Source organism: Pleurodeles waltl, chromosome 11, assembly GCF_031143425.1.
Source record: "Pleurodeles waltl isolate 20211129_DDA chromosome 11, aPleWal1.hap1.20221129, whole genome shotgun sequence".
Classification (NCBI taxonomy): Eukaryota; Metazoa; Chordata; class Amphibia; order Caudata; family Salamandridae; genus Pleurodeles; species Pleurodeles waltl.
Genome location: NC_090450.1, coordinates 908469150 through 908491510, shown reverse-complemented (window position 1 = coordinate 908491510; position 22361 = coordinate 908469150). Strand labels below are relative to the sequence as shown.

The 22361-nt window shown below is 45.8% G+C and overlaps 1 protein-coding gene across 1 annotated transcript in view; it reads right to left on the bottom strand.

The window, feature by feature from the left end:
• Window positions 1-22361, bottom strand: part of PPP1CC (protein phosphatase 1 catalytic subunit gamma) — a 147653-nt gene that overhangs the window by 71529 nt on the left and 53763 nt on the right. The window contains exons 4-5 of the mRNA XM_069214857.1: window positions 6373-6477; window positions 5041-5264 (exon numbers count right to left, since the gene is read on the bottom strand). Coding sequence (XP_069070958.1) covers window positions 5041-5264; window positions 6373-6477 — 329 coding nt within the window. The remainder of the gene's footprint in view (window positions 1-5040; window positions 5265-6372; window positions 6478-22361) is intronic.

Below are 22361 nucleotides of genomic sequence, written 5' to 3'. Positions count from 1 at the left end.
TACTGCTAACAATTCTAGGTGATTTATATGAAACTTTCTTTGATGTACGTCCCATTGTCCTTGGATGCTGTGTTGATTGAGGTGTGCTCCCCACCCTGTCATGGAAGCATCTGTTATCACGTATTGTGGCACTGGGTCTTGGAAAGGCCGCCCTTTGTTTAAATTTGTACTGTTCCACCATAGAAGCGAGATGTATGTTTGGCGGTCTATCAACACCAGATCTAGAAGTTGACCCTGTGCATGTGACCATTGTGATGCTAGGCACTGTTGTAAGGGCCGCATGTGCAATCTTGCGTTTGGGACAATGGCTATGCATGAGGATATCATGTCTAGGAGTTTTAAGACCATCTTTGCGTGTATCTTTTGTGTTGGATACATAGCTTGTATCACCTTGTGAAAATTTTGAACCCTTTGTGGACTTGGAGTGGCTATCCCTTTTGTGGTGTTGATTGTCGCTCCTAAGTATTGCTGTGTTTGACACGGCACAAGGTGTGACTTTGCATAGTTGATGGAGAAACCCAGTTTGAAAAGGGTTTGTATAACATAATCTGTGTGGTGTAAACACTTTGTTAGCAAGTTGGTTTTGATTAACCAATCGTCTAGGTACGGGAACACGTGTATTTGCTGCCTCCTGATATGTGCAGCTACTACTGCTAGACATTTTGTAAAGACTCTTGGTGCTGTCGTTATTCCGAATGGCAACACTTTGAATTGGTAATGTATTCCTTCGAATACGAACCTTAGGTATTTCCTGTGCGAGGGATGTATCGGTATATGGAAATACGCGTCTTTTAGATCTAACGTTGTCATGTAGTCTTGCTGTTTCAGTAGTGGTATTACGTCTTGTAACGTGACCATGTGAAAGTGGTCTGATTTGATGTAGATGTTTAGTGTTCTGAGATCCAATATTGGTCTCAGACTTTTGTCCTTTTTCGGTATTAGAAAGTACAGTGAGTAAACTCCTGTGTTCTTTTGTGTTTATGGTACTAATTCTATTGCGTCTTTTTGCAGTAATGCTTGAACTTCTAGTCCTAGAAGGTCTATATGCTGTTTGGACATCGTGTTTTTTCGGTGGGACGTTTGGAGGGAGTTGGAGAAATTCTATGCAATAACCATGTTGGATAATTGCTAAGACCCAAGTGTCTGTTATCTCCTCCCAAGATTTGTAGAACTGGCTTAGTCTTCCCCCCACTGGTGTTGTGTGAAGGGGTTGAGTGACTTGTGAGTCACTGCTCGTTTTGAGGGGTTTTGGGCCCTTGAAATTTTCCCTGGTTTCTTGGGAATTGGCCCCCCATGTATTGGCCCCGAAAGCCTCCCCTTTGATACGGTCCCTGGTAGGTAGACTGTTGTTTGTGAGGTGCTGGCTTGACCTCGAAACCCTCCTCTGAAAGTAGTTTTGCGAAATGTGCCAAATGTGCCTCTGCCCTGCAGGGAATAGAGTGCGCCCATGGCTTTAACTGTGTCAGTGTCTTTCTTTAATTTTTCAATTGCAGTGTCCACTTCTGGTCCAAACAATTGTTGTTCATTGAACGGCATATTGAGCACTGCCTGTTGTATCTCAGGTTTGAAGCCGGATGTGCGCAGCCATGCGTGCCTCCTTATCGTTACAGCAGTAGTTATAGTTCTTGCAGCATTATCTGCTGCATCCATAGAAGAACGGATTTGGTTGTTGGATATGTTTTGTCCCTCTTCAACCACTTGTTTTGCCCGTTTTTGGAATTCTTTGGGGAGGTGCTCGATGAGATGCTGCATCTTCTCCCAATGGCTTCTGTCATATCGCGCTAGGAGTGCCTGCAAGTTGGCGATGCGCCACTGACTTGCAGCTTGTTCTGCAACCCTTTTCCCGGCTGCATCAAACTTTCGGCTCTCCTTGTCTGGAGGTGGTGCGTCGCCTGATGTGTGCGAGTTGGCTCTTTTACGAGCTGCTCCTACGACAACTGAATCTGGTGTCAGTTGTGATGTAATAAAAGCAGAGTCTGTGGGTGGTGCCTTGTATTTCTTCTCCACCCTTGGGGTTATTGCTCTGCTTATAACTGGCTCCTTAAAGATTTGTTTAGCGTGCCTTAGCATTCCAGGGAGCATAGGAAGGCTTTGATAATTGCTATGGGTGGAGGACAGGGTGTTAAAAAGGAAGTCATCCTCGATAGGCTCTGAATGTAGCGATACGTTATGAAACTCTGCTGCCCTAGCTACCACCTGAGCATACGCTGTACTGTCCTCAGGTGGTGAGGGCTTAGTGGGGTACGACTCAGGGCTATTGTCCGATACTGGGGCGTCAGAGATCCCATGCGTCCTGGTCATCTTGGCTCCTGGTGGTATGAGCTGGTGATTGTGACGGAGTCTGTGCCGGTGATATAGGAGTTGCCGGTGGTGGAGAGGGTGGTGGAGTTACCTTCTTCACCACTTTTGCTTGTGGTGTTGTTTCTTGTTGTTGGAAATCTAGTTTCCTTTTTCTTCTGATTGGGGGAAGGGTGCTGATCTTCCCTGTACCACTTTGTATAAAGATCCGCTTTTGCGTGTGATCTACAGCGGTTTGTAATTCCTCCTCAAACCTGTGTTTTTGAAGTTGGGAGGACAGTGATTGTTCCTCTGAGTAGGAACTGGCTTTCGGTTCAGTTGCTGGGCGTTTTGGCACCGAAACAGTGTCTGTTGTTTTCGGCTCCGAAGAGATTTTCCTCTTTTTCGTTGTCGTACCTTCTTGGCGTCGACCATCTTCGGTGCCGCTATCCCTGTGCCGAGCAGCTTCGGTGCCGCTATCTCGGTGCCGATCCTTTTCTACGGCAGTATCTCGGTCCCGAGATTGCTGCGTGCCTCGACCTGAGTCGGACGATCTCGGCACCAGCTCGCCTTTTTTCGGTGCCGATGGGCGGTCACCTACTTTATGGGTTGAGCCATGGCCTGTCAGCAGTGGCGTCCCCTGGGCTTTGCCTGTTTTTCTGTGTGATGCTTGTTTCGACGTCTTACTCACGGTTTCTTCGACGTCGAATTCTTCGGAATCGGATTCGTGGATGGAGAATGTTTCTTCTTCTCCCTCGAACTGTTGTTGTCCTGTCGGCGTGGACGCCATCTGCAACCTTCTGGCTCTTCGGTCTCGGAGCGTTTTTCTCGACCGAAACGCTCGACAGGCCTCACACATTTCTTCTTTGTGCTCGGGTGACAGGCACAAGTTACAGACCAAATGTTGGTCTGTATAGGGATATTTACTGTGGCATTTAGGACAGAATCGGAACGGGGTCCGTTCCATCAGTCTCGATGTTGCACGCGGTCGGGCCGACCAGGCCCCGACGGGGGATCGAAATTACCCCGAAGGGCTACCGGAGCTCTTCAAGATTCGGTGTCGATTCCAATCGAACCCGATACCGAACGAAACAATACCGACGAATTTTCTGTTGATTCCGACTAACTTTCCGACCCGAAACACAGAGCGAAAAGGAACACGTCCGAACCCGATGGCGGAAAAAAAAAAAAAACTATCTAACATGGAGTCGACGACCATGTGCAATGGAACCAAAGTAGGAGGAGTCCCTCGGTCTCGTGACTCGAAAAGACTTCTTCGAAGAAAAACAACTTGTACCACTCCATCCCAACACCAGACGGCGGACTATACACACACACACACATCTTTTTACCAAACTGTTCCAGCCATTTTGATTTTGAACGGAATGGGTCTGAAGAAGAGGAAGCCTGAATGACAAGACTCAGGCGTGGGGTATCGGGACAGGAATTTAAGGTTGTTCGGAGCTGGCCGATGGCACTGTGCAATAGTCCTATCCACAGGAGCCCCAGTGTTGGGTTTGGACCAAGTACCCAAAAGGACATCTGTGAGGGCTTCATTGAATGGCAAAAGGGGTTCTGATGTGAAAGCCCTGTCTGAAGCACCTCCATCAGGAGATTGGACACTGCGCTGAGTCGTCTGGGATAAGGATCAGGTCGACATTAGTGACATCAGGAGCGTCGACAATGGCCCGGCGCCAGGGAAGGTCTCAATGATGAGACCTTGGTGGCCGGAGCTGCCAGCGCAGAACCCGAAGCCCCCTCAACCAAACCCCTTGGGCCCCAAAGGTGCTGTATCTGGGTTGGTCCGCTCAAAGATGAGGCCCATGGCCTCATAGAATTCTTTAAGTTAGGCAGGGGTAACTCCAGAAAGGTCGAAATCCAGAGACCTCGGAGGCCAGAGCCACCAGCACAGAACCCGAAGGCCCCTCAACTGAACCCCTTGGGCCCGAAGGTGCCATATCTGGGTCGGTCTGCCCAAAGAGGAGGCCCATGGCCTCATTGAATTCTTTAAGTTGGGCGGGGGTGGCTCTGGGAAACTCAGGGAAGCGTGGACCCAGATGCAGGCTCAGAGGACACAGGCCTTGGGTGTCTATGCTATTTCTGCGTTCCATCAGCCGAGCGACGGGGTGAAGTCAGAGCGATGGGACCTCAGACTGCTTACCTGAACCCTAAAATTTTGAAGATGAGTGGTGATGGCTCCGCAAATGGTTGAGACATTACCCTCGATCAAGACTTAGACAGAGTAGAGCGCCGGGCCACTGTGGGTTTGAGGGAGAGAAAGACAGGGGGGGGGGGAATTAGGTGTTCTCATTTAAAAACAGTAGAACGCCCTTCCCAACACGTTCAAGCACAACAGCTACCTCAGTTTAGGAATTCCTTCAAAATCATCTATTTGGATAACTTTTCCACCACCAAGTCTCCCCACATGCTTTTTTTGGGGTGCTTTATACACATGATGGATATCAATGCAAATTCTAGGGTGCTAAACCACCTTTTATGCATGGACCTCTCAGATTGCTGCCTTGCTGCCTTCCTACGCATTTACTTATATTCTGTCATTATCCACAGAGCTGGCAGTTTTAAAACACTTTACTCTTAAAGTATGAGAAAAAAAAAAAATGTACATAGACACATTGTTCTGAGGTGTTCTGGAATTTAGCTCCGACAATGTGAGAACAAAAAGGAAACCAATTAGGAAGGACAGAATGCATCAGGGTCATTGCAAAAGAAAAAAGAAAAGCTAGGATGAGGAATTTCACATACCTGGTGTGCTCTACATATAAGATCCAAGTCATGTTTATGAAGAAATTTTGCAACGACTTCAGCTCCAAAGGTGAAGGAAACTCCCCGGTCATTCTCTCCCCATCCCAACACATCTTTGTCAGGATCAGACCACAATAGATCACACAGGAGACCCTGATCGGGAACATCAGTAGGACGCATAATCCGCCTGATCTGTTCCATAGACTGAAGATCTGGTGATAGACCTGTGAAAAACATGACTATTTACTAAATGCATGTTTTGGTTGTTAGAGAATCTTCCTTTTTTAAGCTATGAACTATGTAAATTCTTTGGAGTAATTGACTTTCATAACACCATATGTAACCCCCCCCCCCCAATTAGTTGTTTTCTTCATGAAACTCTTGTACAGAAGTAAATACCTAAAAAGCTAGACTGACTCATCCAAATTCTTATCCACCTTATACAGTATGAACCTACCTTATGAAGGACGTTAAAAAAAAAAAAAGTGAGGGCCTACCAGCGTAACAATAAGATTTTACAAAACCCCCGACAAAAATTATTTCATGAAGTTATAGGGCCGGCAGTGCACGCCAGACCTTTTTTGCTTTGCCAATCATGGTTTGTGGTGCTTTAGTGTTATTTTCTCTTGCACCAGTGGTGTGCTCTGGACAGACTTGTTCGCAGAAGTAGTAGTCAACAGCCATTTGTGTTTCTGAAGCCATCTCGGTAACTTTACCTCACTATAATGGAGGGTTTTGATAAACCGTGACAAAAGTTCGACCAAATGGTCCAGGGAAAGACAGTAAATAAATATTCTGGTAGGATAAGATGTATAAATGTTTAATTTGCAACAAGCTTCAGAGGTCTTAAAAGCTTTTTCCATGTTAGCAAAATAAACGATGTAACATTGGAATTAGGGACACAGAGGTAAGGTTTTAAGAAGTAGGTTTAGACTTAATTTCTGGTCTTGTTCAGGTACTAAAGCAGTACATGTTTAAGGCTTTCTGAATGTACAAAGTGTTGTCAAGTTAAAAGGAGACTCAACTTGTCAAAATGGTATTGATTCAAGCATATGAATCAATACACACTATCCATCATTTGATTTATAGGCACCTACCATTGAAACAATTCAACTCCTGCAGACATGCAGTATTGTAGTACATCTAAGCAAACTGCATAGTTAATTTTTCAAGGTGAGACCGCCAACTATGAAGTCTGGCAACGTATTTTCCAACTCCAATATTGAAAGGAGTATAGAGGCTATGTAGGTGGGGGACAAGGTTGGGAATATAAATCTTTACCTATAATTGTGCAGCAGACTGCAGTGTAATAAGTAAAAAGGGAGCACTTACCACCATGACAACAGAAGATCTTCTCATCTACAATAGCTGCGATTGGCAAACAGTTGAAGCAGTCTGTAAAGGTTTTCCATAACTTGATATTGTACCTTCTTTTACCTATTTAAAAAAAAAAAGTTCCACTGAACTATAGCCTGAAATTTTGCATGTAATTTCACATCAGTGTAGCATACAATTCTCAGAACTATGAGAAAGTTGCTCTAGCGTCTAGACATACAGCTGATAAAAGCAAAGTGAATTCTGCATCTTTTAATAGATTAACTCCATGTATTCTTTTCTTGGAACCAGCCACACAGATGAACAAGTTATTTATCTCCTGTAACGCATTATCTGGTAGAGACAGGATCTAGCTGCAAATTCTTTAATTTATAATCTTCCCCTTGGCACGAGCCTGGATCTGCAAAGCTTTTCCCCACAGCAAGTCTGTCTCAGAAGAGGACATTACGTGGCAAAGTTGTCTTCCACCAAAAATGACAGCAGAGTCACTATACCCGCCCCCCCCCCCCCCCCCCCCCCAACCACATCAGTTTCTTGATGACCATTTTCTGTACTCAAAAGGTGGAGCCACATAAAGAAACTGCCTACTGAAACAGTGTGCTAGCACAAGACACACCCCTTTGTCAAATCACTAAATTCAAGGTGTAGATTGGCACAACGAAATCTTGAGGCCAAAGAACTTGTCACAGGAAGGGGGGGGGGGGGGGTGGGGGCGGGGGGGTAATCGTTACGGAATCTGCAGCTAGATCCTGTCTACCAGATAATGCGTTAACAAAAAAGCAACGTTCATCTTAGGGACACCTAGCCACAGATTCCTTACTTTAGAATCGGACACCAAAGCCATAGTAACCCAGAGGAGGGAATTAAATAAAAAAAATAAAAAAAGTCTCCAACTATAACAAAACCTGTCTAGAACAAGAGAAAGACTGTGTAAGGAACTACAGGTAAATAAAACCATAAGTTATGAAAAACATGAGAAATAATAAATCCATGTTAGTATTTTAAGTGTGTGTCAGAAGCGACCAAACAGTATTGAACCCCTCTAACCAGAAGATTGGTCTAGTACAAGAGAAAGCCATGTTCATAATACGTATGAGGAAACATCCTTCTTACTAAAAGAAATGTGCAAAGGACCACAGTACAAAAAAAAGTTATTTAAAACAAAAATTAAGAGCATGGAGAAAGCACCATCCATGATCAAGACCATTAAAAATATGTCCAAACAAGTCTACAACAATTCAAAAAGGACCAGGCATAAGAATGTAGGTGAGCCCCAACATTTTAAGACTAAACTCGTGGGTGGAACCACAGATTTCAAATCAGGGAAAAATAAAATTCATGTTAATGACCAATCTGTGTCAGAGGCTAACAACTAGAATACAAGACTTACTCCGTTAATGAGATCTGAACCTACAGATGAGCACCCCAAAAGTACTGGGGCAGGGACTACAGTACTGTAAACTAATAGTGACAAAGAATAAAATGGGTAAGGAACCTTACCCATGATCGCTGGAATGTATTGCCAAATGAGCTAGTGAACATAATCGATTTGTCTTTATACATAGACCGAAACTGCAAGTTCAACCCTGTTGGAACACAGCATAACTTGCCATTGAGGAACAGCAATACCTTTTACCATATAAAAGGTAAATCCTAACCAGACCTACACACTAAGACATAGAAAACATACAATTTCTCTAAAAAACAAACAAGCAAAAAAAGCCACCCCACCATTTGGCTCCCCACAACCCCCCCCCCCCCCCCACACACACACCTCCCACCCAGGAAAAGTAGGTAGAGAGGTTAAAACCTATACAAGATATTCTAAATGAGAGATTTTAAACTAAATAAAAATCAAACATGAAAAAGGGGCCTTGGGGTAGTGTGGTGAAAAAGGTGAGAATGTGACTCAATGAATAAGACTCCTCTACAGATCAACTAGAACAAAAAGTTGCCAATGACAAGAACATGAAAGTTTGCAGAATTCTGAAATAAAAGATTCCATCTTATGACACTTCTAAAAAAAGTGTGAACCCAACCTACACAACTAGTCAGGTAACAATGAAAACAGTTGTATCTAGATGAGGTATGAACATCTGACCTCCTTATGCACCCCATATATAAATATCTTCATAGAGAAGAAGAAATACCCCTGAAGAAGGTAAAACCCTTCCATAAGGAAGGGAGTGTTGAATGCAAACATAAAAGCAGCAGAACTTCTAAAGAGTCAAATATATGAATTATTCTATACAAGAGATAAGTCTCAATTAAGACGAATGATATAAACTGACATAAGTCACGAAAAGAACATGTCGACACCATACAAATGACTACCAAAGTGTAGAAAATCCATCTAACTGTGATGGCTTTCTAACATAAAACCTTTAAGAGCAAACCAAGAAAAGTCCAAGTCCCCAAGGGGAAACTTTCTGGATTCTAAAGCATCCAATCTACCAACAGTAGAAAATCTGATACTACCATATCAGAGGTAAAAGTTGACTGTACACCACAGTTAGTGAGGAACAGCTACCTTGTTTGACAGTACAAGGAGGAATAAGGAAACAGACAACCCGAGTGCTGTAGAATCCTTATAAAGAAATCTTTAAACAGAGATTAAACAATATATATTGACATTCCTAGGGAGCGGTTAATCTCATAAATGCCCTATGAGGAATACTAGTATAACTCCATATTCTCAAGTCACAAAACTAACTCTGCAAAGGGAGCAACTCCATTGCCCCACATGGTGTATTAGCCCTGTATGTATGTATGTATGTATGTATGTATGGAAAATGTCACTTACCCAGTGTACATCTGTTTGTGGCATGTCGCGCTGCAGATTCACATGCTGTGCATTATCCTGCCATCTAGTGTTGGGCTCAGAGTGTTACAAGTTGTTTTTCTTCAAAGAAGTCTTTGAGTCACGGGACCGAGTCACTCCTCCCTTTCGGCTCCATTGTGCATGGGCGTCGACTCCATCTTAGATGGTTTTCCCCGCAAAGGGTGAGGTAGGAGTTGGTAAAGTAAGGATACTAGAGGTGCCCATGCAATGGAGTAGAAATGTATGTACATAGTGTATTAAAGGAATATTTTCAATTTACATGCACCTAAAACGGCTACAGGCTCCCGGGGAGGTGGGAGGGCGCGTGTGAATCTGCAGTGCAACATGCCACGAACAGATGTACACTGGGTAAGTGACATTTTCCGTTCAATGGCATGTGTAGCTGCAGATACACATGCTGTGCATAGACTACAAAGCAGTAATCTCCCCAAAAGCGATGGTCAGCCTGTAGGAGTTGAAGTGGTCTGAAATAATGTTCTCAGTACAGCCTGTCCTACTGTGGCTTGTTGTGTTGCTAACACATCTACACAGTAATGCTTAGAGATTTGTAAGGCAGCCACCTGGTCTACGTCCCATACATTCACTGTCATTGGTATATTACCAAGAAAAGCCATTGTGGCGCCTTTTTTCCTAGTGGAATGTGCCCTTGGAGTAATGGGTAGTTCTCTTTTAGCTTTAAGGTAACAGGTCTGAATACATTTGACTATCCATCTGGCAATGCCTTGTTTGGATATAGGGTTACCTGCATGAGGTTTTTGGAAAGCTACGAATTATTGTTTTGTTTGGTCAATGTAATACATTAGCGCTCTTTTAATGTCTAATATATGCAATGCCCTTTCTGCTACTGATTCTGGTTGTGGAAAGAAGATTGGGAGTTCCACAGTTTGGTTTAGATGAACCGGTGATATGACTTGGTAAAAATTGTGGATTTGTACAGAGAACCACTATGTTTATGTATCTGGTTCTTGGATAGTAAATGCCTGTATTTCGCTAACTCTTCGTAGAGAAGTGATGGCTATTAGAAATGCTACTTTCCAAGTCAAGAATTGGATTTGACAAGAATGCATGGGTTCAAATGGTGGACCCCATGAGTCGTGTTAGTACAATATTAAGATTCCATGAAGGTACTGGTGGTGTCCTTGGGGGTATGATTCTTTTTGGTCCCTCCATAAAGGCTTTGATAACTGGGATTCTAAAAAGCGATTTTGTATGTGTAATATACAAATAAGCAGATATTGCAGTGAGATGGATTTTAAAATGGAAGAAAAAGCAAGATTTGATTTTTGTAAGTGTAGTAAATAAGGATTAGTTACTTACCTGTAAATCCTAGTTCTCTTCCAGGGGTATCCTCATCAAAGTCATAAACATTGAATATTCCCGCCCTTGTGCGGGGACCCCGGAGCATATATATATAAAATACATACATATTATCATGTGTAAAACAGCAATGCAGGCTATAATCATAAATAGGCTAAAATGCTTTATTTCTATGCAAGTTTTTTTTTTTTTTTTTTTTTTATATTATAAAATCACAATAGATCATAAATATCTACCTAAGCCCCAAAAACTGGACTTAGGGAAGTAAACAGCAGTAAATATCAGAGAAAAATAGAAAAAACCACATTGAAAAACAATGAAGCATTCTTAGCCAATAGGCTGCATGCAGGTTAACACAGGAGAACCATAAAAACTTTGGCACCGTGCCTTTAAGACCCTGAGCACCTCCAGTATCCCACCATGCCTCAGGGGTGAAGGGAAGGTGACAGTTGGTTCACAGTTAGGTCAGTACTTTTTTACGGTGACAATCTGTGTAACTGATCAGAAAGATAATCTGTCCTGCACTTCTAGGAGACTTAAGTCCGGGGAGGAGGGTGGGTTGTTTATGACTTTGATGAGGATACCCCTGGAAGAGAACTAGGATTTACAGGTAAGTAACTAATCCTTCTCTTCCAGGGGATCCTCATCAATAGTCATAAACATTGAATAGATTAGCAAGCCCATCCCTAAACTCTGCGGACAGTCCGAAAGAAGTGCAGGAAAGAATACATATTCATGCAAATAGATTTCTAAGAGAGGCCTGCCCCACCTGGGCATCCGCTCTTGCATCCGAGTCTAAACAGTAATGCTTAGTAAAGGTATGCACAGACTTCCATGTAGCAGCCTTACAAATCTCGGAAATTGTTACATTGTTAAGGAGGGCAGCAGTAGCCGCTTTTCCCCTTGTGGAATGCGCTTTTGGCCTAGCCAGTAATTGCTTATTAGCCAGTTGGTAAGTGTTAACAATACAAGACACAATCCATCTTGATATCGTTCGTTTAGACGCTGCCTCTCCTGTTCTTAAATGACCATAATTCAGAAACAAATGGTTAGAATGTCTAATCGGTTTTGTTTTGTCCAAATAGAATTTCAGCACTCTTTTTAAGTCTAAAGAATGCAATGCTTTCTCAGCCGGAGTCTCCGGATTGGGAAAGAAAGTCGGTAAAGATATAGTCTGATTGATATGGAATTCTGACACCACCTTCGGAAGGAAAGATGGGTGAGTTCGCAGAACCACTCTATTATCGTGAAAAAACGTGTACGGTTCTCTGCAAGACAGAGCCTGAATTTCGCTGACCCTCCTCGCTGAAGTAATGGCCACCAAAAAAGCCGTCTTCCACGTAAGGTGCTGTAAAGAGGCCTTGTGGATAGGTTCAAAAGGAGGGCCCATAAGTTTTGACAGGACTACATTCAGTTCCCATGGAGGAGAAGGTCTCCGAATGGGAGGAAAAACCTTTTTCAAGCCTTCTAAAAAATCCTTGACTACAGGTATCGTAAAGAAGGATTCCTGAGAAGGCGACTTACGATACGCTGTAATTGCAGACAAATGAACCTTAATAGAAGATACCTGCAGACCAGACTTCGCCAGATGAAGTAAATAGGATAGTATGACGTCCTCCTGAGCTCGTATGGGATTTATACCTTGTTGAGAGCACCAGATGTAAAATCTCTTCCACTTAAAAGCGTAAGAACGCCGCGTGGAAGGTAGTTTTGACTCTTTCAAGATGCTCATGCACTCCTGTGAGAGCCCTAGGTGCCCATACTGTAGGAATTCAGGAGCCATGCTGTCAAGCTCAGAGAGGGAAGGTTGGGATGTAGGATTCTGCCTTCCATTCTGCTCAGGAGATCCGGTCTGCACGGCAACCTCCTGTGAGGTCTTTCCGATAAGTTGAGTAGGTCCGTGTACCAGAATTGGCGGGGCCATTGTGGCGCTATCAGAATCATTCTGGTTCTGGAGTTGTAAAATTTGTTGATTACTGCCGGTATGAGGGGAATCGGTGGAAAGGCGTAGAGAAATGTCCCTGACCAGTTGATCAACAGGGCATTCCCTTGAGATCCCGGACGGCAGAACCTGGATGCGAAGTCTGGGCATTTCTTGTTTGTTTCGTCTGCAAAGAGATACAACTGAGGTCGACCCCATTGACCGAAGATGTCCTCGACGACTTCGTCGTGTAGCACCCAGTCGTGCGCGTCTTCCAGATGTCTGCTCAGGAAATCTGCCTCTACGTTTTGCTGACCTGGCAGGTGTACCGCTGTGATAGACATTCCCCTGGCCAGGAGCCAATGCCATATCGTTTGGGATTCTCGAGACAGAGGTAGTGATCTTGTTCCCCCCTGTTTGTTCAGGTAATACATTGTGGTTGTATTGTCTGTCTGAATTAGGATAGATTTCCCCTGAACCAATGGAGAGAAAGATTTGAGAGCCAGATGGACTGCTCTGAGTTCCAGTAGATTTATGTGATAGTTCTTTTCCTTGTCGGACCACAGACCCTGAGCTTGGAAGGAACCCAGATGAGCACCCCAACCCTGAAGAGACGCATCCGTTACCAGAGTGTCGACTGGAATTGTCTGGTGAAACGGAGAACCTATCGACAGGTGAGGTCTGTGCATCCACCATTGTAGTGATTGAAAAGCCACTGCTGGTAGTCGAACTCTGTCCTCCCAGTGACCAGTCTTTTGGCTCCAATTGTTCTCTAATGCCTCCTGAAGGGGCCTCATGCGTAGCCTGGCATTCGGGACAATGAAGATGCATGAAGCCATGGAGCCCAGAAGCGATGTCACCTGACGAGCTGTAGGTGCATCGGCTGTTAATAGATGTTGACACTTCCTGTGGATTGATAAAAGTCGTTCCTCCGAAGGATACACTCTTTGGAGCTCTGTGTTTAGTATCGCTCCCAGGTAGTGGAGGTTTTGTGTTGGAATCAAGGTTGACTTGTCGTGGTTGATTTGAAGACCTAGAGACTCGAAAGTTCTTAGAACGATATCTCGATGTTTTCTCGCCTGATCCGGAGAGGAGGCCTTCACTAGCCAGTCGTCCAGGTAGGGGTAGACGAATATTTTTTGTCTTCGAAGGTGTGCCGCTACCACTGCTACACATTTTGAAAAGACTCGGGGTGCAGACTTCAGGCCGAATGGAAGGACTCTGAATTGGTAGTGCTGTGACGCTATCTGGAAACGTAAAAATTTCCGATGTTTGGTTGCTATTGGGATGTGAAAATATGCATCCTGTAGGTCGATGGAGCACATCCAGTCTCCCTGATGCAGTTGCGGGACAATCTGGTGAAGGGCTAGCATCCTGAACTTTTGTTTTCTTATGTACTTGTTCAGGAGCCGTAAGTCCAGAATTGGTCTGAAGAGGCCCTGTTGACCTTTTTTCGCCACCAGAAAGTAACGGGAGTACACCCCTTTTCCTTTTTGTGCCGGAGGAACCTTTTCTACAGCTTTCTTTTGTAGGAGTGCGAGAACTTCCTTGCGTAGCAGGCTGAGATGAGAAGGAAAACACCTTGCTGGCGGCAAGTGAGGAGGAGGTTTTTTGAAAAGGAGAGAATAGCCATGTTCGACAATATTGAGCACCCATTTGTCTTTTGTGATTGAGTGCCACTCGCGAAGATGATGCGTAACACTTCCCCCCCACCGGAGTGGTGCACAGTGCTGAGGGAAGCAATGCCTCATTGCTTTGATGGTGTCTTTGCTGTAGACTGTTGAGGTCTACTTGACCCTCTGTCTCTTGTGGGTCTACGTGCCTGAAACAGGGGACGTCCCCGTCGTTGTTGTGGCCTTTGAGACCAGTGAGGGGTTTGAACCCTCTGCTGGAATGGTCGTCTGTCATACGGCCTGTACCTCCGCCTGAAGTCTTTTTTACGTTCCAGGCCCACTGCCCTCATCGTGTCGACTTCCATTTTCATTCGGGCCATCTCTTCATCCGCGTGGGTACCGAACAACGAACTCCCGCTGAATGGGAGGTTCAAAATGCGCTGCTGTGCTTCCTGTTTCAGACCCGTGAGCCGTAGCCAGGAAGACCTCCTAGCGCAGATTCCGTGCGCATACCCATGCGCAGCCAAATCCGCCCCGTCCGCCGCCGCGCTGATGACCTGGTTAGATACTAGGCCCCCTTCCTGCAAGATTTCCTGGAAGTCCTGTCTATCTTCCCTGGGCAACTTTTCTGTAAATCTGTGGAGTGAGTCCCAGAGAGAGCGGTCATATCTGCCCAGAAGTGCTGAGGCGCTGGAGACCTTCATAGCAGATGCCGCCGTACCGCACATCTTTCTCCCCAGAGAGTCTAGGTGTCTGCTCTCCTTATCCGGGGGGACTGTGGAAGATGATGCCACAGAGTGTGTTTCTGGCTGCGGCTAAGATCAGAGTCCGGTGGCGGATCCTTCCGCAGGAATAAAGGATCTTGTTCCGGAGCTTTGTATTTCTTTTGAATCCTAGCCGGGGCAGACTTGAGAGTGGCTGGAGACAGAAAAGTGTCCATAGTCGGTTGCAGCAAACCCGGTACTAGTGGCAGCAGTTTTCTCGAGACTGATCTGTGTTGTAGGGTCTCAAAGATAACTGAGGATGAGGTGGCCGGCTCCGGTACCTCAATATTTAGCTTCTGCGCTCCCCTTAGAAGAACCTCATTAAAAGTGGTGATATCATCCACCGGGGAAATCCTAGCAGGTGGAGAATCTGTGAGTGTGGGGGAGTAGCGCCCAACAGACGATCCTGAAGAAGACCAAGAAGGTGATCTTCTGCGTGGTGTTCGTGACCTGGTTCTCCTTCGGGAACGGGACCTGCTCCGAGAGGCTGTAGCAGAGTGTGCAGGTCTTGTGGTCGGCTGACGAGAAGCAGAACAAGCCCGTCCTGCTCTAGCTGTAGGCGATGGCGTTCTCGGTAATGAGGCAGTAGGAGAATACATCCTAGAGTATTGTGAATCCGGGGATGCTGTGATGGGAGAAACATGCCCCGATGCTCTGGAATGGGATGATGCACTCCTTATAGAGACCACCGGTGAGGGAGCTTTGTCCGCTGGCTCTACTGCCTGTGACACAGCTGAAGGTTGTGTCGACGTCGATTGCATCCTCGGCGTCGAAGGTCTTGACGTCAGAGGTCTTGCCGTCGAGTGTCTTGACGCCGATCGCCTATCGCGGGACCTGGACCTACTCGCCGTCGTGTGTCTCGACGTTGAGTGGCGAGTGGTCGACGGCGGATGTTCATGCCGTCGAGGTGTTTTTGGTGTCGTGTCCTTCGACGCCAAGGGGTGAGACGTTCTCAACGGCGAACGGGAGCGCCGGAGATGACTCGACGCCGAACGGCGGCCTGCCGTCGACGGAGATGTACCCCTGTGTCCATGCTTCGACGTTTTGTCCCTCGACGTCGGTCTGGTCGCCGTCGACCTATGCCGGTGAGACGGTGGTGCCGATGACGTCGATGGAGAACAAACAGGTACAATCCTACCTGTCGACGTCGATCGGGCCATTCCTTCTGCTGTAGGTCTGGGAAGTGAAGAGGATGTTGACTTTTTCCTCTCCTGAAGCCCATGTAGCCTGATCTTCTCTCTGTCTTTGAGAGTCCTCCTTGACATGTTCTTACAATACTTGCAGGTGTCAGGACAGTGACTCTGTGGCAGGCAGACAATACACAGAGTGTGGGTCTGACTGGGCTTTCTTCTTCCCACAAGGACATTTTACAAAAAGAGATGGCATTTTCTGTCAAAAGACTTCCAAACTCAGACAAAAGATGTTATCTGTCGAGTAAATAGGAAAAACACTATTTTTAAGGATTTTTCTGAAGAAAAACTCAGAAAAACTGAGAGCTCAATGCTCCAGGATCCTCTCAGAAGAAGCCGGAAAAAAGAACTGACCTAACTGTGAACCAACTGTCACCTTCCCTTCACCCCTGAGGCATGGTGGGATACTGGAGGTGCTCAGGGTCTTAAAGGCACGGTGCCAAAGTTTTTATGGTTCTCCTGTGTTAACCTGCATGCAGCCTATTGGCTAAGAATGCTTCATTGTTTTTCAATGTGGTTTTTTCTATTTTTCTCTGATATTTACTGCTGTTTACTTCCCTAAGTCCAGTTTTTGGGGCTTAGGTAGATATTTATGATCTATTGTGATTTTATAATATAAAAAAAAAAAAAAAAAAAAAAACTTGCATAGAAATAAAGCATTTTAGCCTATTTATGATTATAGCCTGCATTGCTGTTTTACACATGATAATATGTATGTATTTTATATATATATATATGCTCCGGGGTCCCCGCACAAGGGTGGGAATATTCAATGTTTATGACTATTGATGAGGATCCCCTGGAAGAGAACTTACAATGTTTTGTATGGAAGCATTTAGCGGCGTAATTTGATTAGCCTGGCAGTAGAAAACAAACCTTTTCCATTTATTAGCATAACAATGCCTTGTTGTGGGTTTTCTTGCTTGTTTAATGACCTCCATACACTCTTTTGAGAGGTTTAGATATCCAAATTCTAAGATTTCAGGAGCCAGATTGCTAGGTTGAGCGATGCTGGATTCGGGTGCCTGATTTGTTGTTTGTGTTGGGTTAACAGATCTGGTCTGTTTGGTAGTTTGATGTGCGGTACTACTGAGAAGTCCAACAGTGTGGTGTACCACGGTTGGCGAGCCCACGTTGGTGCTATGAGTATTAGTTGGAGTTTGTTTTGACTCAGTTTGTTGACCACAAAAGGAATGAGCGGGAGAGGGGGGGAAAAAGCATAAGCAAATATCCCTGAGCAGCTGATCCATAGAGCATTGCCCTTGGACTGATGGTGTGGGTATCTGGATGCAAAGTTTTGGCATTTTGCGTTTTTTGTTGCAAACAGATTTATGTTTGGTGTCCCCCAGCAGTAGAAGTGATCTTTTAGAATTTGGGGGAATGTATTTCCCTATTCGTGAGACTGTTGGTGATCTCGACTGAGATGGTCAGCTAGCTGATTGTGAATGCCTGGTATATATTGTGCTATCAGACGAATGTTGTTGTGAATTGCCCAGTACCAAATTTTTTGTGCTAGGATACACAGTTGTGACGAGTGCGTGTCTCCCCCCCCGTTTGTTTAAATAATACATTGTCATATTGTCTGTCTTGACAAGGATATGTTTGTGGGCTAGAAGGGGCTGAAAGGCTTTTAGTGCTAGAAAGACTGCTAGCAGTTCTAAATGATTTATGTGAAGTTGTTTTTGTTGAATGTCCCATTGGCCTTGTATGCTCTGATTGTTGAGGTGTGCTCCCCACCCAATCATGGAGGCGTCTGTTGTGATAATGGCGTGAGGTACTGGGACTTGAAAAGGCCGCCCTTTGTTTAAATTTACAGGGTTCCACCATTGAAGCGATGAGTGTTTGGTGGTCTATCAACACTAGATCTTGGAGTGGACCCTGTGCCTGCGTCCATTGTTTTGCCAGGCACTGTTGTAAGGGCTGCATGTGTAGTCTTGCGTTTGGGACAATAGCTATGCATGAGGACATCATGCCTAGTAGTTTCATCACAAACCTGACCGTGTATTGTTGGTTTGATTGCATGCTTGATTTTATATTTTGAAATGAGTGAACTCTTTGTGGACTTGGAGTGGCAATTGCTCTTTGTGTGTTGAGTGTTGCTCCCAAGTAGTGTTGTAGTTGCGATGGTTGAAAATGTGATTTTTGGTAATTTATAGAAAACCCTAGTTTGTGCAGAGTATCTATTACATATTGCGTGTGATTTTGACGTTGAGTGTTGGCTTTTATTAGCCAATCGTCTAGATACAGGAATAAGTGCATGTGATTTCTCCTTATATGAGCTTCTACTACAGCTAGGCATTTTGTAGATACCCTGGGGGCCGTTGTTATTCCGAATGGAAACACTTTGAATTGGTAATGTTTGCCTTGTATTACAAACCTGAGGTATTTCCTGTGAGATGGATGGATATGTGAAAATACGCATCCTTTAGATCCAGTGTTGTCATGTATTCCCCTTGTTTTAGTAAAGGGACTACATCCTGTAGTGTTACCATGTGGAAATGATCTGATTTGATGAAGATTCAGTGTTCTGAGATCTAAAATGGGTCTTAATGTTTTGTCTTTCTTTGGGATGAGGAAATACAGGGAGTAAACCCCTGTTCCTCTCTGGTGAGGAGGTACCAGTTCTATGGCTTCTTTTGCTAGTAGTGCTTGGACTTCTATTTGTAATAGGTCTAAGTGTTGTATTGACATTCTGTGTGTTCTTGGAGGGGGGGGGGGGGGGGGGGGGGGGGGGACATCTGGAGGGAATCTTGGGAACTCTATGCAGTAACCATGCTGGATAATTGATAGAACCCACGTGTCTGTGGTAATGTGTGTCCAATTGTGGTGGTATTTTGTTAATCTCTCTCCCCCCCCCCCCCGGTGATGTGTCGGGAAGTGTGACATTGAAGTCACTGCTTGCTACCAGGGGTCTGCTTGGCAGGTTGGAATTTCCCTCTTCCTCTTGGGAACGGTCCTCTGTAGGAACCACGAAACCCCCTCTCTGGTACTGAGATTGGTAAGTCAGTTTTGTTTGGGAGGTGGATGGTTGCTGTCTAAACCCTCCCCTAAATTGTAGTTTCCTAAATGTTCCCCTGTATTGAGAGGAGTAGAGCGCGCCCATGGCTTTGGCCGTGTCCTTTCATTTTTTCTATTGCGGTATTGTAGGAAGTTGGCTCTGTATGCACTATTTCAAAGTAAGGAATAGAATGCACAGAGTCCAAGGGTTCCCCTTAGAGGTAAGATAGTGGCAAAAAGAGATAATACTAATGCTCTATTTTGTGGTAGTGTGGTCGAGCAGTAGGCTTATCAAAGGAGTAGTGTTAAGCATTTGTTGTACATACACACAGGCAATAAATGAGGAACACACAGACAAATCCAGCCAATAGGTGTTATAGAAAAATCTCTTTTCTTAGTTTATTTTAAGAACCACAGGTTCAAATTCTACATGTAATATCTCATTTGAAAGGTATTGCAGGTAAGTACTTTAGGAACTTTGAATCATTACATTAGCATGTATACTTTTCACATAAAACACAATAAGCTGTTTTAAAAGTGGACATAGTGCAATTTTCACAGTTCCTGGGGGAGGGTAAGTGTGTTAGTTTTGTCAGGTAAGTAAATCACTTACAAGTCTCAGGTTTGGGTCCAAGGTAGCCCACCGTTGGGGGTTCAGAGTAACCCCAAAGTTACCACCCCAGCAGCTCAGGGCTGGTCAGGTGCAGAGGTCAAAGAGGTGCCCAAAACGCATAGGCTTCAATGGAGAGAAGGGGGTGCCCCGGTTCCGGTCTGCCAGCAGGTAAGTACCCGCATCTTCGGAGGGCAGACCAGGGGGGGTTTTGTAGGGCACCGGGGGGGACACAAGTCCACACAAAAAGTACACCCTCAGCGGCACTGGGGCGGCCGGGTGCAGTGTAGAAACAAGCGTCGGGTTTTCAATGGAAATCAATGAGAGATCAAGGGATCTCTTCAGCGTTGCAGGCAGGCAAGGGGGGGGCTCCTCGGGGTAGCCACCACCTGGGCAAGGGAGAGGGCTTCCTGGGGGTCACTCCTGCACTGGAGTTCCGTTCCTTTAGGTGCTGGGGGCTGCGGGTGCAGGGTCTTTTCCAGCTGTCGGGAAATGGAGTTCAGGCAGTCGCGGTCAGGGGGAGCCTCGGGATTCCCTCTGCAGGCATCGCTGTGGGGGCTCAACTTTGGTTACTCACGGACTCGGAGTCGCCGGAGGGTCCTCCCTGAGGTGTTGGTTCTCCACCAGTCGAGTCGGGGGTCGCCGGGTGCAGTGTTGCAAGTCTCACGCTTCTTGCGGGGAGTTGCAGGGGTCTTTAAATCTGCTCCTTGAAACAAAGTTGCAGTTCTTTTGGAGCAGTGCCGCTGTCCTCTGGAGTTTCTTGGTCTCTTGGAAGCAGGGCAGTCCTCCGAGGATTCAGAGGTCGCTGGTCCTGGAGAAAGCGTCGCTGGAGCAGGGTTCTTTAGAAGGCAGGAGACAGGCCGGTAGGACTGGGGCCAAAGCAGTTGGTGTCTTCTGTCTTCTTCTGCAGGGGTTTTCAGCTCAGCAGTCTTCTTCTTCGGTAAGTTGCAGGAATCTGTTTTCCTAGGTTCAGGGAAGCCCTTAAATACTAAATTTAAGGGCGTGTTTAGGTCTGGGGGGTTAGTAGCCAATGGCTACTAGCCCGGAGGGTGGGTACACCCTCTTTGTGCCTCCTCCCAAGGGGAGGGGGTCACATCCCTAATCCTATTGGGGAATCCTCCATCTGCAAGATGGAGGAGTTCTGAAAGTTAGAGTCACTTCAGCTCAGGACACCTTAGGGGCTGTCCTGACTGGCCAGTGACGACTCCTTGTTCTCATTATCTCTCCTGGACTTGCCGCCAAAAGTGGGGGCTGTGTCCAGGGGGCGGGCATCTCCACTAGCTGGAGTGCCCTGGGGCATTGTAACACGAAGCTTGAGCCTTTGAAGCTCACTGCTAGGTGTTACAGTTCCTGCAGGGGGGAGGTGTGAAGCACCTCCACCCAGAGCAGGCTTTGTTTATGTCCTCAGAGAGCACAAAGGCTCTCAACCGCATGGGGTCAGAAACTCGTCTCTCAGCAGCAGGCTGGCAGAGACCAGTCAGTCCTGCACTGAACAATTGGGTAAAATACAGGGGGCATCTCTAAGATGCCCTCTGTGTGCATTTTTTAATAAATCCAACACTGGCATCAGTGTGGGTTTATTATTCTGAGAAATTTGATACTAAACTTCCCAGTATTCAGTGTAGCCATTATGGAGCTGTGGAGTTCGTTTTTAACAGACTCCCAGCCCATATACTCTTATGGCTACCCTGCACTTACAATGTCTAAGGTTTTGCTTAGACACTGTAGGGGCATAGTGCTCATGCACATATGCCCTCACCTGTGGTATAGTACACCCTGCCTTAGGGCTGTAAGGCCTACTAGAGGGGTGACTTAACTATGCCACAGGCAGTGGGAGGTTGGCATGGCACCCTGAGGGGAGTGCCATGTCGACTTAGTCATTTTCTCCCCATCAGCACACACAAGCTGGCAAGCAGTGTGTGTGCTGAGTGAGGGGTCCCTAGGGTGGCATAAGACATGCTGCAGCCCTTAGAGACCTTCCCTGGCATCAGGGCCCTTGGTACCAGGGGTACCAGTTACAAGGGACTTACCTAGGTGCCAGGGTTGTGCCAATTGTGGAAACAATGGTACATTTTAGGTGAAAGAACACTGGTGCTGGGGCCTGGTTAGCAGGGTCCCAGCACACTTCAGTCAAGTCAGTATCAGGCAAAAAGTGGGGGGTAACTGCAACAGGGAGCCATTTCTTTACAGGTATCCACTTCCGGGCCGAATAGTTGATGTTGATCAAACGGCATATTCAATACCGCTTGCTGCATCTCTGGTTTAAACCCAGAACTTCGCAGCCATGCATGCCTTCTAATTGTTACTGCTGTATTTACAGTTTGTGCCGCTGTATCAGCAGAGTCTATTGCAGAGCGGATCTGGTTGTTCAATATGGCCTGTCCCGCTTCAACCACTTGTTGGGCACGTTTTTGATGCTCTTTGGGGAGGTGCTGGATGATGTCTTGCATCTTGTCCCAGTGTGCTCTGTCGTAGCGGGCAAGGAGGGCTTGTGAGTTGGCAATTCGCCACTGATTGGCTGCTTGCGATGCCACTCTTTTCCCAGCCGCGTTGAATTTACGACTTTCCTTATGAGGGGGTGGCGCATCCCCTGATGACTGCAAATTAGCCCGTTTTCTTGCAGCCCCCACAACCACTGAGTCCGGAGGGAGCTATTGTGTAATAAACACAGGGTCTGACGAGCGGTTTATATTTCTTCGACCCTTGGCGTGATTGCTCTCCCTTTCACTGGT